Source organism: Scophthalmus maximus, chromosome 16 (genome assembly GCF_022379125.1).
Source record: "Scophthalmus maximus strain ysfricsl-2021 chromosome 16, ASM2237912v1, whole genome shotgun sequence".
Lineage (NCBI taxonomy): Eukaryota > Metazoa > Chordata > Actinopteri > Pleuronectiformes > Scophthalmidae > Scophthalmus > Scophthalmus maximus.
The window spans coordinates 11115119-11132247 of NC_061530.1; the positions used below are offsets into that span (position 1 = coordinate 11115119).

The window sequence follows — 17129 nt, forward strand, 5'->3', positions numbered from 1 at the left end:
AAAATAATCCAGTAGTGTCATCATCATTTTTTATGTAACCTTGTTCAAACTGTTTTTACATTGTTATTAATATTAAGATAAAGTCATGTAACTTTATTTTAAAACCGACATGATGTGTGATTAAAGAGGTTAATCATAAATAAGGTTAAAAAGGTACATCATACATATGGTTCAAATACATTGTTATGAATATCCTGTTTCATTGTGAAAGTTCCATTGCACTGAGGAAGTAGAGTGGAGTTTTATTGTGAAAGATGCATTGCAATCAGAGGAAGTAGAATGGAGTTTTATTGTGAAAGTCCCATTGCAGTGAGAGGAAGTAGAGTTGAGTTTTATTGTGAAAGTCCCATTGCAGTGAGAGGCAGTAGAGTGAAGTGACTGCGGACGCCGTTAAAAAGTTTGCGCAAACAAATATGTCGTTGAAGTCTTAAGATAATAACTCGACAGTCTCAATCATGATATTGCCTCTACATATTATTTGTGGGCAACTGAAGTTATTTCTGCCCGAAGTGTATCATACTGTTGTCCACGTGTTTGTATTAGCTTCACGTGTGTATTCGCTCATTAGCTTACGGTGTTTATGTTTATTAGCATCCATTAGCAAAGTGAACGGACTATTAGCCGTCGCATAGCTAACAGCTTGCGCCGAAGGCTTTAGCTCGTCGTCTTCGACGTGGGAAACCTCGAGGATTTGTGAGACTGTGCTTCGAAGCTAACGGTCAGAGCTTCGTCCACTTCGCGGGAGAGACCGCGTCATCTCCGGACATCGGTCTGACCGCCACCTTGATCTTCATGGGAGAGACCGAGAGACTGGTAACGTCATCAGCTACCAAGGCCACGCCATCTCTGGACACCTGCCTCCCCCTGTTCTCCATCCGAGGCCGAGAGAGACTGGTTAAAGCTGCAGATCGGACCCCGAATTGAACTAAGGTACCACGCTTTTATTTTTATTTCTCTATTGAGTGAAACGACCGAACGGTTTTGGGCCCCTCCGCCCCCAAGCGTTGCATCGGGCCTGCAACAAGGTGTGTGTGTGTGTGTGTGTGTGTGTGTGTGTGTGTGTGCGTGTGCGTGCGTGCGCTTGTTGAGTGTGGGCCCACTGAGGTTGTGTGTATTTTTGAATTAGAGCTAATCTGAAGGTTAAGTGTGTTGATGACCTGGTTCTGCTAATTGTTATTCCCATTTAAGGGAAATTATTCTTGTAATTCAAGTGTTCAAGAAAGAAAAGGTCACATTTCAATGGCACAAACATTTTGTTTAGCATTTTAAAAGTAAAGAGGAAGTTATTGTTTTAATTCTGATGTGGGATGTTTGGTTATTCGTTTGTTTGCAACCGTTGTAGGTATAGGAGGTAAATATTGGCGGTCTGTGACGAGTCGTGTTTTATTCTCCTTACAGTATTTGGTTGCTTAGGTGCCTGTAGGTTATGGTCTGGCAAAAGATTTAAGAAACAATAGTAGGGTTTCAGTTCATTGGAGGCAATTAAAGGAACCCAAGACAGTGACAGTATCTAAGTAAAATATAAACAGGAAAACATCAACTTAAGTATACATGGGTGTAAATTAGGTCCTTCCCTGACTAAAATAGGGACAAGTGGGAACTTCTTGTTGTGAAACACCACGAACGCTCATGATTGGAGAAAGTGGTTGCTGTGTGTGGTGTCTCACATCTCGCAGCTTTCAACGGCAGCGAGCCACATTTGTGTGTGTGGTCATTCAAAGGCAGAACAAATATCTTTGCCTTTAGACATGGTTGGATGACACATCAAGCATACGCCTGCCTGAAGGAAATGATGGGAAATCAAATGAAGTCGAGGTTTTGGAAGCGAGCGTACTGCTCTTCTTTACTTAATCGTGTTAGTTGACTTGACTGTGCATGACTGCTCCATGACAAGAAGACGTGCCCTGAAGCTTATCTGAGCAACAGTTTTCCACTTGTCTAACATGAAGACCCCAATTCCCACTGGCATGGAAAACTACATTTAGAAATGTATTAAAGAAAAAAGGGGAACGTCTTTTTCACTGGGTGGTTGTTTGGCCTGCAAGCATCAGAGTGTGACAGCAAAAGGCCCTTGTGGACTGTGGAGCCAGACGTCGCCTAACAGTGGACTAGACATCACTGTCTTAGTTATCTCTGTAGGGGATGAGCCCCTGTCTTCACAAAACCATCGAACCACATAGGTCACTTTTTACACATATTAACCACTGCGCACTCTCCCCGTCTTGTCCCGATGCTGTCATGTGGTCTCTGTACTTCATGTCTTTCTTTAATCACTTTCCTTTCCTCTTTGAACCTTTTTTTTTTGAATCTCTAAAACTACTTGCCCTCCCTTGTCTTAAGCCCCCCCCCCCTCACTCTGTCCCTCTGTCCGTCTTCACAGATAAGTATTCATCCGTCACTTTGCACAGAACATCACATGGTAGCAATCAGAGTGGGCTTTGGCAGACAAATTAGGGCAGTTAATGTAGACTGGAGATCAGTGCAGAGGCGGGGAAGCTGGTGCTAAATGCCAACAGATGGGGCCTGAAGTGGATCGGCTCGGCCCAACGCAGTTTGAAACAGTATTGTCTGGGTTGTAGAGCAAGAAAGAAGAATTGAGCCCTTACGAAATCAATTTTTTCTTCATTAGTCAGAAATGGATTCAGGAACAAAGATGCAGTTGAAAAATGTTTTGCTGATTTCTTGAAAATGTAAGTGGAAAAACTATTGAACTTATATGGCCTATCAGACATTGGGATTTCAAAGATATTGTCAGCACCATTTTAAAACCAGGACTCAAAACATGTTTCTCTGTCCATTTCTAAATGTACTTTGAGAACAGTAAGCATTCCAAACATAAGACGTATTTATTTCAAACCTTCACCACTGAATTATGCATATTTCATCAAAGGTTTTTGAGAGACAATTGAACTCAAAGCAAATTCAACATGGATGCTCCTCAAATGACTCATTTTCACCCATCAATCTGTCATCACTCGATTTAATATGAATGAATAATGTGCTCTGGAATCGACTTATCCAGAATGCATTTTTTCATGTGCTGCTCCACGATTTGTTTCCTCATGAGTGTGTATGCTGTGTGAAGGTGATTAATGAACCCTCTACAGCACAAACTCTTCTCTGATTGCAAGGACAATGATCACACAAACACACGGCGCAACACAACACCGCGACCTTAAATTTAAATTTGAATTCATACATCATTAAAAGTTTGTGTGTCTTTAACTTTTTTTTTTTTTTTTTAATTACTCTGGCCTTAAAGCAAAGCTATTATAATGTGGTGTATTTAGTGAGACAACTCTAATCAGGCTTTTGGAGAATTTATCAGTGTAATTTCTGTTTGTCCATCTGCACACAATTCGTTTTTTGTGATCACCTTAATACACACGCACACACACGCACACACAAACACACGCACATTCCTCTTATGTTACAGGCTTTGAAGGGGCAGACTCATCCCCATTTTCAACAGTACCCAATCAAACACAAAGCTGAGGGGCGGATTAGGAGCAGCCTTGTGCTCCAAAATGCTCCTATCACGGACCACACTGGTTTTAAATTACCCCCTACTCTTCACTCATTTTCAATCACTCACTGGCCCAATAAAGTTTGTTTCTCCAATAAAAGGACCAACAAAGGAACACTGAATCCCAGTTTTGTGCGACAGCAGTCCCCTACAATCTCCGACACTGTGTGATTGTGCCTGGAGAATTGTCTTCGGGTATCATGGACGAGATTGGCCCATTTATGGGCTTAAATACTAAATGAGTTGAAGGTGAGAAGAAGAAATTTCCTTTACAGGAATGAATTGTTTTTTAGTAAAAAGATTGAAAGATTGAGAGATTGAAGGACGACAGATGTACGAGCAGAGGTGTGGTCATTGTCACGCATGTTGTCAGTTCCAGAAGGAGTGGTGTCTCTTCAGACGACAGCTGGTTTCACTCAGAGAAAAGACATGCAGCAGAGAGAGGGAGAAACAGATCAGACATTCATCACTGAATATTTATGATCCCAGTCCACACAGATTTCTCGCCACATTTTTTTGCGGTTTTCAAGGGGGTTAGTGCTTGGTGACCCACACACACACTCATAAACTCACAGACAAGCATACATGAGTGTTCACAGATACAGTCAGATATTCGCACATGCTTTAACTGTCTCTTAGGGAAAGAGATGGGGAGGAAAGGGAAAATAAGTCATAGAGATAATTAGAATGGAAAGTCATGGATGTGGCGAAAAGTAAAAGATTTACATTAAGGAAAAAAACATTAAGGAAACACACACGCACCCTATGCTGGATAATGCTGTTGTTGAGCTTTGATGCACAGTGGTAATGAGGCTCCATTTAAAGCCAATGAAGCCACTTTGGCAGCTTATGAAAGCACGACTGGTAAGCCCCCCCTCGTGTGTGTGTGTGTGTGTGTGTGTGTGTGTGTGTGTGTGTGTGTGTGTGTGTGTGTGTGTGTGTGTGTGTGTGTGTGTGTGTGTGTGTGTGTGTGTGTGTGTGTGTGTGTGTGTGTGTGTGTGTGTGTGTGTGTGTGTGTGTGTGTGTGTGTGTGTGTGTGTGTGTGTGTGTCTCTCTCTCTCTTTCTCTCTCTCTCTCTCTCTCTCTCTCTCTCTCTCTCAGACAGCAAATGGAGTTAGGAAGAATGGTCAGTGTTTGGCCGGATCCACTTTGCTCTTTTTCAGCACTTTACACAGCAGCTCTCTCCCAGACCAGTCACTCCCCAGAGCTCAGTTTTCCCTACCAGTGCCTTCTTAAGCAGACTCGAAAAGTTGGAATTTTACACAGTTGTAGAACAGGAACATCAGTTGATTTCACCATGTCTTTATCGTTTTAAATATAGTTATGAACTTACAACTAATCCAAGGAGGGGCTCGCCAATCTAAATACGGCAAGCACTAAATATACATTTATCAAGGTGGAAAAAAGGGAAAGAGTGTTTGGATTCTTAAGAACTGTTTTGAATTTAGATTTTCACACACTGGGGTAGAGGGCCATAAATAGCCATAACGTTTTTACTGTCAGCATAAACTTGGCAGATACCGCTTTCGCTGTGCGCGCCATGCATTGTTGAGTGCTTTTGGACTTTGTGTTTGTGCTGCTCTGAGCTTCCTCCACCACTAGACCAAAAATCAAAAGTAACCCTCATCTATTAGCTACTCCCTTTTGATTACCCCACCAATAAACCAAAGGTCCTTGCTGTGTCATGCCTGGTGTAAAAACGCAGAAAGACAATTTGAGTGACACTAATAAAAAAAAAGAAGAGTTTTTGTCACACTCTTCAGGTCTTTTGGTCTGATACATCCTCATGAACCTCTGCATCCTTCAGTCTGAAAAGTCAAGGGGTGGGTCGACATTTGTACAGCTATAGGTCAGAATGAGTGCTGAAACAAACCAAATGGTGTAGAAGTGTTTGCATTGGTTTTGTCTCCACACACTGAACCTGGGTGACGGTGGTGCTGGGGCTAATGAGGCTATGCTGTCCACACTTTTACCTTTTTGAGGTCTGGGACTTGTTTTCAGTCAGTTGAGCCAGTGGTTGTCACAGAAAAAGAAGAAACAAATAGAAAACACCCTGAGGGGCAAAGTTAAGAATTTGTCACTTGATTTGGTCCAATATCTCAGTCCTGCCACAAGCAAGTTTGAAAGAGAGATCCAGAGGGTCTCTGACAGTTCACAGACATCCATCAGTCTTGTAGTCTTCATCAAGGGGAGTGGATTCTCACTCAGACTCAGCCCTAAGGATGTCTCTGCTTCTGTAGCTGAATCTGTCATAGGACTATAAATCTGGATTCCAACTGTCCATTTGGTTGTAGGCCCAACTCCTCTGTGTTGTAATGTGAACTGGACAGCAATGGCAAGCTGATGGGAGGCCAGGATGAATGTGCTTGATGCAGAGACGTGTGTGTGTGTGTGTGTGTGTGTGTGTGTGTGTGTGTGTGTGTGTGTGTGTGTGTGTGTGTGTGTGTGTGTGTGTGTGTGTGTGTGTGTGTGTGTGTGTGTGTGTGTGTGTGTGTGTGTGTGTGTGTGTGTGTGTGTGTGTGTGTGTGTGTGTGTGTGTGTGCGGTCAATATCAGCAACCTCTATTCTCAAAGCCATGCCTGGGGAGAGTGATGATAAATGATCACTTTCCTGTAATTTACCTTCAGGAGGATGGATGGAGCTGTTTGGTTAGAGGGTGGGGAGACGCAGAGAGAGGTGTGTGTGTGTGTGTGTGTGTTGGGGACCTGATGGGGTTTGGGGGTGCGAAGTAAGGAGTTTCCTGCCTTGGACCTGACTCAAGAGTTGGGTTTCCTCAGAGGTGAGGTACATATTCAAGTGTGTGTGCCTCACTGTTTATTTACAGAGCTTTAGCTCTTGTGCTCTGTTCATAGAGTAGAGGAGCTGATATACCCTGTACCCCCCCCCCTAAAAAAAAAAGAAGAAAAAAAAAAAACCTAGTCTAGCCCCTGTGAGTGGAAACACACCAGTATAGAAAATATGTGCTCATGCCCACTGCATGAGCACATATTTTCCAATAAGAAATACACACATATCAATTTGATACCATTTCCGCAGCTCAGGCTAATGACTGTTATTAGAGAGACAGATGATGAACATAACACACAGCTCATTAACTAATAATTTATTTATTTTTTACCATTTAGATTAAAAAGTCAGTGGTTCATTGCCTCAGAGGAAAATGTACAAGGAAGACTCTGATTTAACAGAAGTGAAGAGCAGGGCTGAGCTAAGGGACGGTGAGGGAACCGTTATTCCCAGGGCGTTAATTAATGAAACGGAGAGCGGTGGGTTGTTGTGTCAGTTCCTGTCTGTACCTCTATGGGAAAAGCCTGTGTCACATTTTTTCCTTGATTTTCCTCAAAGTCATTAACAGTTGGGCGGCTGTTGTCTGGAAACAACATAAAACCAAGAAGAAATACATTCTGTGTAATATCTGAACCACATCTTCATGGTCGTGATCACAAAAGCATATGTTTCTGGTTTCTACATCCATATAACATCATCTGGTTTGTACATCCATACACGTGAGCCATCCCAGGCCAAGTGACCATTTACAAAAAGACAACATGAATGGCAGAGGCAGTTCAGTACATATTTACAACATTTCAAGACTTCTCAAACAAGCAAAGGTGTAGATGGGAGTGAAACATGAAAAAAATGAAATGTGAATAAGACCAGGAAAATGTAAATGATAATTCTTTATCATAGGCTGTCCCCCCAAAAACGTTGCCCTTCAGATGAGAGCGCTCTCACCGCTCTGCACTTTAAGTTCATGTGCATATCACTCGTTTACTCTGGTAGGTTGATTAGAGACCCACTCAAACACACACCTGTGAGTGCCATAAATGCAGCAAGGGGGGGAGCAAAGCAGTTGTGGCCTCAGTTCCACTGCCAAGCTGCTGGGCTTGTTAACATAAAACAACAAGATGGCTTGTTAACGTAAAACAACAAGACAGCTCTCCCTGTGAGGCTCACTAAAACCTAAAACGCTTTCACAAGACAACGCTTCCACCCCCCCGAAACATCTGGCTCACTCTTACTTCATATCTTTATTCCAACATTCAGGCTGTGTCCTTGAAGAAGAGCCAATAGGAAGTAATGAAGAATTTTTGTTTGATTCCATGTGAAAGAAAGTCCAGATTCAAGGACACTCATCATTCCGCCATGAGTGTGTTGGGCACTTAAGGAGTTGAGCGCCCAGAGAGGCCTCACGGGCATGTAATTTGCCCATCCATCATAATGTGTCACGCCATACTCGCATACCAGGGCGAGGGGACGGTTGCTACTGACACCACCTGTCTGAAAGGCCACTGCAGACAGCCTACACACGAATAACAGAGTTTGGTTCTGCATTTTTGTTAAAATCCATCGGTGGGAATCGTGCCCTGGGCCATAGAGCTGTTCAAACTTTAACACTTGATTTGTCCTTTATTTGCTTTTTTTTTTGTCACGCACCAGAAAAAAATGATGGGTGATAACTCATTTTGGTTTCAGGTTGTTTTTGGATTGGATTATTAAGATGTCATTACGAGACAGACAGATAGTCATTTGAATATAATATAATAGCAAATGTCATGGTGTCCACATTCTTAGGCTGGGTGACTTTTTTTTCTTTCTTCCAAAAACACTCAGACCAGACATAAGTGTGAGTGTTCTTCACAGTTTGACGTACATTCACATAAGACGTGAAAACATGGAACTACAGTGCAGTACAGTGCACCACTGAGGAGATTTGGCAGCCTCGTCCTGTGCTGTCACTTATCTAAGACGCTGAATACAAAACATGCAAAATGGGTTCAAAAAGGAGTTTGGGGAGCACGGTGGCTGCCACAGAGAAGAGAGCAAAGGAGAGACACTTTTGGACGAATGACAAAACCAAACATACCGCTGCAACCAATGGAGCGTAACCACTAGCTAGCATGACATGCCTGTCGGCACACTCACTGCTATGCTAGTTTGATGTGCCCCCCAAAACTCTGGGTTTATCTTGTTCTCTATTTAAATTAATTGAAATGTGCTTTACAGGCAGATAAAAAGCTTGAGAGCAGCCAGACGGGTCTCTCTGTGGTTTTCGCTGGTCCGGACTTTCATAGTGTCTTAATTGGATTTAAAAACTGACTATGCTTATTTGGTAAAGGATGACGGGGACTTAGTTTGGGTTGTCAAGTTGGGGAGGATGAACCAAGGAAGCTTTCCTCTGGATCTCGATGCTCGTGTTGGTTTATTTCTTGCTCTGCAAACTGAAAGGTTTTGATGGACCAGCAAAAAACCGCAAACATGCAAACATAACAAAGCACATGAGGAATGAAATATGATCCTCTCATGTCATAATACAATCAGTGAGCACTAAAAACTTTCCAGCCTCATTCATTTTGTCAAAATATGCTTGAGGAAAACACACGGCTATGTTGTTTATGTGACTTTGTTTTCATTTTACTGCATGAAAAGGAACTCTTGTTTCAATCTCTTATTTTGGCAAACAAACGTCTGCCAGTCACTAGACACATCAAAAAAACCCGAAACGCTCAGACATTTAAAGACAAAGAAATGACAGTGGCCACACAGCAACATCTGGACGGCCACTACCCAGCAGAAGACATTACCCATAAAGCGAAAAGTCTCCTCCGAAATATTGGTATTGTTCTGAAATTCCAGCCATTTGTCCACACCGCTTAATATTTCTTTCCCAAAAAGTGACAAGCAATGAATCATGATGGTGATACATTAGTTTATAAATCACTCGTGAGAGACCTGGAACATGACTCACACATGCCAACAGGATTTGTCCTGCTTTAAATGAAACAACAATGTATACTGTATGTCATATAAGAATATGGCAGGGGTATGGATGAGATAGTAAATAGCCACACAGAATATAAACTCTACTATGAGCAGTGGCATCATATACTTGATGTAAGAGCCTACATGAGCAGTTTATTCTGTGAGGACTGTCTGGTGGCAGAAGCAGTGGTGGTGAGACTGAGGTTTGCTGTGGAAAATGTCCCTACTGTACAAAGGGAGCCCTTAGTTCCTCACTGGACAAGAGTTACAGTCTGTATAAGTTACAGCAGAGACCTGGAGCTAGTAGGCCCATTTTTTTAATGAACATTTAAACAGCAAATGTTGAAAAGTTTTCAGGGACACCAGCTTGTACAGACCCAAGTTGAGTTTGTTTCAACAATGAAACGTGAGGCAGCCAAGCTTGAGTGTGCAGCTTGTTTTGTTGCTGATATTAGTCAGTCTCCGAAGTGACAAAGGCTGTTGAACAAAATCCTCAGAGAAGTGTGTGAAGTCTGAGCACTGGTAGTCTTACATGTGAGTAACGAAACAAGGTGGTAGGAGACAGTCAGTCTTGACAGGAGGAGGCGACTGGTAGTCGGGATAGTAGTTGGGGAACGTTGGACATTGCCGCTGTCGTCGCTGAAGGAGGGAATGGCGACTGCTTTTGTCTACACTTCATACCCTTTTTAATGGTCCCTTTTTAAGGCAAACCAATGGACAAAAAGACAAGTGACATAACAAAGACAAAACTTGAAAAATAAAAGGAAAATAATTATACAATATACACAAAATGTGGTCCTTAAAACAGGGAGGGTACATGCAGTCTTTGTAATGCACAGTGTTCCTGTGAGGGGGGAAGGAGAAAGGATTCAGGGGAAGGGGAGGGAGATGGCTGGGTCAGGGTTCAGGGAGGTGAGTGATGGGGGAGAGGTAGGGATAGATGTTGCTTTCCCATCATGCTTTGCTGCACTTCCCCTTCTTCTCTTTGCGCTGGAACTTTCTCAGACGTCTCGTCCAAACGTCCCTCCACTGGATCACCAGGCTGTTCTTATCGGCCAGCAGGCCCAATCGCTCCGCCCCTGGACTGGTGGCTCCAGCCCCAGGGCCGCCCCCTGTTCCCGCCCCTGTGCCCGTTCCACCGTCGCTGCCGCCCATCACCAAGAATCGTTTGCTCATCTGGATCTTCGGACATTTGCAGGCCAGGTCCTTCATGTGTACCCACAGGATGTTGTCGCCTCGCTTCAAAGGCTCGCCCCGGCTCTTGTACACAGACACCACATTAACAGAGAACTTGGCCCAGTCCCCCACTGTCTCCATGTCCAGTACATTCACTTGGACGGCTGCAAACACGTTCATAAAAAAAAAATAAACTCAGGTCAATCCACCTAATACTGTATATTAATTAATTACAGCTTAGTAATTCTTCTCTCTTACCATAATCTTTCTTGCAGTATTTCTTCATGTTTATCTTCAGGTTGCCCTTCACTGGTTTACAGTAGGACTCGCAATCTGCAAAAAGAAAAAAAACATTAACTCCTGTAATTCTGAGGCTGTAAATCTATGGAGCTTCTTACCAAAACTTCCTGACACCGAAATTACACACATAATTGGACTATTACACAGTTGAATTACTTGAAATCTGAGTCATTGTTAAACTGTTACATTTTGAGACTGTTTCCCACCATTTCATAGTGCATTATGTGGGGCTCTTATAGAACATGCATGGAGACCAGTACATCTGTAATGCAAAGTGAGTGTGACAAAACACAGTTTTATGTACTGTGAAACCACCAGTAAACACACTTAAAAGCATCAACATACAGTAAATCACCTTGTTTCAACACATGCACACTGGCCAAGGTTGTTATATATGAACACATGAATATGTATGTATAAATTTTTTTAATTTTAATATTTCACTTTTTTTGCTTGCTGAGCTTGGTTGTTTTTTGTTAGCTGACATACAACTTCTGACAAATCAAACATCAAAACCCTGCAACAGCCGGTGAAATATACCAGAAGAGTAAAAAGTGTTCAGTGTGACATGTTTTCGGCAGTGTTGAGAAAAAACAGAGCGTTGTAGGAGCAGGTCATGGTTGAATTGATGTGAATAGGCCTTGGCTGCCAGCATGACGACTGAGACCACACATCGGACAAGATGACCTCTACTGACCAATCATAGGTGAGGTTGCCAGCGATGAGGTGTTACAATTATGATTGTGACAATTTAAAATAGACCTCTTGGCTGAGGGATCATTCTAAGATCGCTTACTGTGAGACCTGCCTTGGTTTGGATTAGTCATCAATATCTACATGCATCCCTTTCAAGCTGGCATTTCTTCAAACAAAGTTGGGCTAAGTGTGGGCCTCCTGTGCTGCAAACAATTCTGCCCTGGATTTACTAGCCTAGGATTTTAAAAAAACATCCTCTCCAGACACTGTGGTTCAAAGTTTACCTACACAACCTGATTAGAAAATTACAATAACCATAATAATTAAATTTTCTTTTGATTCAATGTTGAAAAATTACTGTGTACAACACTCTCTTAGGACCCAGAAAGTTGGAGATACGTTCATAACCTTTTGAAGGCCTGAAAGCACATGTATGTAATTATTTCTCCTGATTGTGAAATATTTGTTTTGTCATCTCAACATTTAATAGCTCTACTTCCCTGCGATCACAAAATAGCTTTTCATGAGCTGAGAGCAGGGGGAAGGGGGAACAAAGAAGACATGCAAAATTCAACGAACTTTCAAAAACAGATGCAGGAGCTCGTTGTTAAAAAATTTATTACAAATATCCTTTGCATTGTGTTTTTCAATTGTGCTCATGGTAACTGTTACTGGAGCTGTCACAAGAAAGACAGAGACACTGTTGATCATTAGCAGGGCTCTACTTGGATTTTACGAACCCTACATTTTTGGATCCACTCATTTCAATTACAAATCTATGAGAAGGATACAAGTAAAAAAAAAAAAAAGACTCTGGAAGGTCATTTTCCGTTATATTTCAGTCAGGGGACACGAAAAGCTGACCACGCTGCTCGCTTGGAATGTCAGGGCGTGAAACTGAAAAGCCACATGCTGGTAACTGGACTGGTATCTGCGGTCAGGCCTCTCATTGCCCTCAAAAGGAAAACCATTCAGTCACTTTGCTTTCCAAAGCAAACTAAATAAAATTGCTGGACGTGAAATGTCCCGTTTAGAAAAAAAAGGGTTGTGAGGGAGAGAAATTATGCTTTCAAGGTTGCATGAGAGTAGAGGTTTTGAATTGTAAAGAAAAAATTTGGGTGAAGGACCAATAGAGCAATAGGAGGAGCGCAGAAGCACAAAACAGGGGACCAAGGAGGCCATAAAAATGTCCAGGAGGCTTGGATGTATATCAGACCATTGGGATTTCTACTTACCAGGGAGACGAGAGAGAAAAGAAGAAAAGAAAGGGGAAAAAGAGAGCAGAAGGCAGCTTCCTAAAACCTCGAGACAGGTTGATGTAAACAAAAACAATGAGTGAAAGTGAAGGAAAAAAAACTGATTTACCTGCCTAAAATAAACTTGTACAACGCCAAGATACGACTTGTTTCTCTGTCTGATCATCATCACCATCATTGCTTGTGTTTGGGTGGTGGGTGACTGAGTAGGCAATGAAGTGGATTATCTTGTGGTAACTTTACGATCTTTGGTCAACGCTGTGATTTTTGGGTATTGTGTCAACAAAAACAGTCAGGACCCGCCAGACAAAATTCTTTAAATTCTCAGGCAGGCAGCAGTTTTGAATTCATATAATATAATACTTAATTCATAATACTTATTCATTTCTTGCTTCAAGCCCTGTAACATTTATGCTACATAATATGTGAAACATTGCTTATTTAAGGCCATTCATGTTAATTGGAATATATGATTGTGTACCATCAACATTCAACATTCATGTAATTTCAGTGACTGGACACGGTGACTGGCTGCCATCTCTCCCATTATCTGCCTTCCTCTCCTTCCAACATCTTCCATCATCTCCACTCAACTCCTGCCCTCATGACCACTGCTCTCTGCCGTCACTGCCCTCTCTATGGTTAGTCAACACACCATTTATGATATATTATGGTGTACTGTTATGATCTCCACTGTCCTCTGCTATCATCGCCCTCGCCAACGTCATCGTTTATGCTACTGCCCACTGACATGGTTTTGAAGTTACTGCTATACAATAGTTGCTCTCCAAACGTCTTAAAATGTGCATATTTAGAATTGGACCTCTGTATTGCTAAAATCCTGTATACGGGCCTGCATGTGTGTATTGTACATCATTCACTTCAAATACATGATGTGATGATCATAGCTTGCTAAAGGGCTTTTTCATTACAAGTGAGCCTGCGGTTTCATGTGCAGATCATTATCTTGTAAGTGTGCATGCAACTGTAACAGGCATGCATTTCTATGAGACGTGTATGGATTTCATTAGATCACTGTCTGTCTGTGTGTGTGTCCATGTGTATGTGATATACAGTGGCTGGCCTGGAGGTATCTGTGGTGAAACACTGGCTGGAGGGCCGCCTCTGTTTTCCCATGAAGAGTCACTTGCTGCTGGCTGTTCACCTGGAAAAGCTCTCTGTGAATCGCCCACTGACCCAGAAGACCAACCCCACTGAAACCACGCACAATTGGCTCTGGGGCTCTCGATGCCCTCGTTCTCTTGAGCCCCTTTCACGGTGCCATGACAAGGACAAATTGCATCCACCGCCCCTTCCACAAAAACATCTTAGGGCCTTAGGTTTGTGATGGTGACGCTCGCTCTATGGTAGTTTAGGAAGGAGAACGTTGGGGAAAATGCTCTGGTCTGTTTAGTAAAGCCTGAGGGGAATTGTCGATCAGCGACTCTTGTGTTCTTAGACCTTGTAAGATTTTCCCAGGGAAGTATTAAACACAAGAATGGGCGGGACTGTGCAATTTTTTTTTCTTCACCAAAAAGGCCTAAGTAATGGGAGGAGAACAGAGGAAACAGAAGAATAGGAAGTCACAAATGAGGTAAAAGAATCTGCAAAATATGAGACATTGATTATTAGTATCCATTAATAAGGATTATTTAGATATTTTGGAAAATAACTTATTCAAAACCGTATTTGCTTTCTTGACAAGAGATACCACTGCGACTGTATGTTTGCATGGTAAGGCAGCACTTCAACTCCCTATTCATTATTTATAATAGGTATATATAAATGTAATGAATATAATGAATTAGAACACACTATAATGTGGTTATGAGCATATTTAAGGACATTTTTGTGTTTGATGATGCACAGTATGCGTCATCAATAATGGAATCCCCAATTAAGACTTTTATTACATTGTTACGACTGAGCTTTACTATTTTGTCAGTCATGATCTGTTTGAACAGCAGCCTCCACTTATGAGCGTCCACATGACAAGTTAAAAAACAATAAACGGGTTAAAGTGTTGCCTGTGGAAGTTATAGAGTTAGCAGCTACTTACAGTAGCTTAGCAGCTAGCTTAGCGCTGACCTAAAGTAACAAAATCCATCTACCATAACATCTAACGCTCACTACATTTGATTTTTCTATCTCGTTTGTATAACCTGTACAATGACAATTTGTTGGTTTACAGGGTTTGTGTGGTGGGCTATTTTTTGGCCTATTTCTGTTTCCATTCGTCATTGTGCTAAGTCAGCTGGTAAGCTTAGCTTAGCAATATCTAACGTATAGCCATGTATGTATCAATCCTCATCTAATTACTTTTACAAATTTTACAAAAAGCAAAACTAGTTAATCAATATAAGATTTTCTGTACCAAGTTTGGGTTTCAAATTAAGTCAAAGTATGAGCTTAAATAAACATTTTTAAACCTTTTAGTCAGACCCTTAACACTGCACAGTATTTGACATTTGAAAAGTAAGAAGTCCACAAGTCAGATGTAATTTACAGTGAGTTTTCGAACAGAATATGTATTGGTAGAAAAGAAAGGATATAAAAACTATAAAACTATATGCTTTGAATAGTGCAGAGGAGTATGAGTGGCAATGTGGGGGGTATTATCTCGAGCCTGAGTGATATATGTTATAAACCTACTAATGAATCAACATTTCCAATTCAACACCACCAGTCAAATCAAACAGCCGCAGAATGAAAAATAAGGGCAGGGTAATTGACCGGAGCTTAAATTGGAGGGTTAGAGGGAGAGACCGAACAAATTTCCCCACACTCACTTGCCAACACTCTTTTCACGCCTCAAAACTCTCCCTTCCACTATATGTCCCAGCTAAACTGTAACTAATCACCTCTGCTGCCTATCTGCTGGCCTTGGCTTTGAGCTGCAGCTATACTTTGAGCACAGCAAGGCTCCACTAACTTGAGGCGAGCGGTTGGAGAAACTGTGCCAAGGACACAGGTTTTTAAGACAATGGAAAAAATTCCACCGGCCCCAGTGCTCACTTTCTCTTTGCACAACTTCAAAAGAGGGGGACCCACCCTCCATTAATATTTATTCCACAACCTAAAACTCAAGTCCAGAAATATAGAAAAAACATTTTTTGCTCCTCTCATAAAGCAGTGGGTGAGGTTCAGAGAGCGTATACTAACCTGCTGGTTCCTCTGTGCTGCTCACCACAGCAGTGGGGTTGACCACTGGGATTTCTGAAACACACACAAGAAATACTGTTATTCCAATGGTTAAGTGTAAATCCATACCTTTCAAGAACAGTCCAAGTAATTTGGCTCAATGCCAGCCAAAAGTGCACATGTGGTCATGGAAGTGAAGTGCATCTGAATTCTTTAAAGGCAATTTCAAAGATAAGATGGTTTTGTGTAAATATTAACATGCCCTAAACAAAATACAAGAGAGTAAGCATAGTATTGAGGAGAAGCATAACTATCTTTTCCCAATAACAGAAGATACCAGGGTTGTCTTACAGTAGGTCTGGATTGTGACACATGTCGGCGACGCACGTGAAAACACATGGGCCGTTGCAGACAGACATGCTAGATAAACATTGACAGAGTGACAGGGATACTTATTGGTGGTGAGAGGGAAGACAGGCTCAAATAAATCATGCATTCCACAGACTGATGTGGTTTCACTGTCATTCTGGGGCATGGAAAGATCATGGGACTGCATTAGTGGAAGAAATAATATGAGGCCAAAGGACCAAATTTAAGTTTTGAGTCAAACTAAGTAGAAGCGCCACAAATACACCCTCAAAGACAGTCCATTCAAAGTCTGCACAAAGTTGATTCTTTGATTGACACTGACTGAAATGGAAAGGTGGCTGGACTAGAGTAGTCTTGTCCTCTCCTAGCATTTGCGAGGTTAACACTGATGTGTAATCTCCATTCAAGCATGTATAGACAGATGGACAGATGGCAAGGGGGCAACTTTTGTTGGATCATCTTGAGACAGATGCAGCCATCCCTGGCTTTGCCCGCTGGCTACAGTCAAAAGTGCTTCATGGAATTCCTCCAGGACTCCTCTGCTAATCGTATGCAATTTTCCAATACAAATGCTAATGCTAACAACAGGCCCTCTGCTTTTACCATAAACAGAGTTAGTGGAACGCCAGCTTAGAATCCACACAGAGGATCTGCTTTTGATTGGATTTGGAGATTGAGGGTAGCGAGTGGGAGAGTGTGTGGAGGGAGGTGGGAGGGGTTCTGAGGCCAAAGCAGCAGTTGTCTCTCTGAAATTATGGACACCATGCCAACAAAAACAAACAAGGGCATGAAGCTTTGTGATGGCAAGCGCAGCTGCTAGAAGCCACTTTGAGTCTGTGTGCCCTTCATGGCCACATCTTGTGAAGACAGACAGATGATGAAAGGATCATTCAGATGAGGAT

At 42.1% G+C, this 17129-nt stretch overlaps 1 protein-coding gene and 1 long non-coding RNA gene across 4 annotated transcripts in view; one reads left to right on the forward strand and one right to left on the reverse strand.

Annotated features, from left to right (window-relative positions):
- The first annotated feature begins 343 nt into the window (after nucleotides 1-343).
- LOC118287527 overlaps nucleotides 344-17129 on the forward strand; it is a 29337-nt gene continuing 12551 nt past the window's right edge. Inside the window, exons 1-3 of one of the 2 annotated variants that reach the window (XR_007029826.1) lie at nucleotides 344-930; nucleotides 13229-13358; nucleotides 13794-14057. This is a non-coding gene — a long non-coding RNA (uncharacterized LOC118287527). Of the gene's footprint in view, nucleotides 931-13228; nucleotides 13359-13793; nucleotides 14220-17129 lie in introns of those variants that run through there. The other variant, XR_004785676.2, reaches the window with a different exon arrangement.
- The window catches only part of ntn2 (netrin 2), a 44696-nt gene continuing 34181 nt past the window's right edge, over nucleotides 6615-17129 (reverse strand). For both annotated transcript variants that reach the window (XM_035612809.2, XM_035612808.2), the window contains exons 5-7: nucleotides 15880-15933; nucleotides 10724-10798; nucleotides 6615-10629 (exon numbers count right to left, since the gene is read on the reverse strand). In XM_035612809.2, coding sequence (XP_035468702.1) covers nucleotides 10244-10629; nucleotides 10724-10798; nucleotides 15880-15933 — 515 coding nt within the window. In that variant the 3' untranslated portion in view covers nucleotides 6615-10243. The remainder of the gene's footprint in view (nucleotides 10630-10723; nucleotides 10799-15879; nucleotides 15934-17129) is intronic.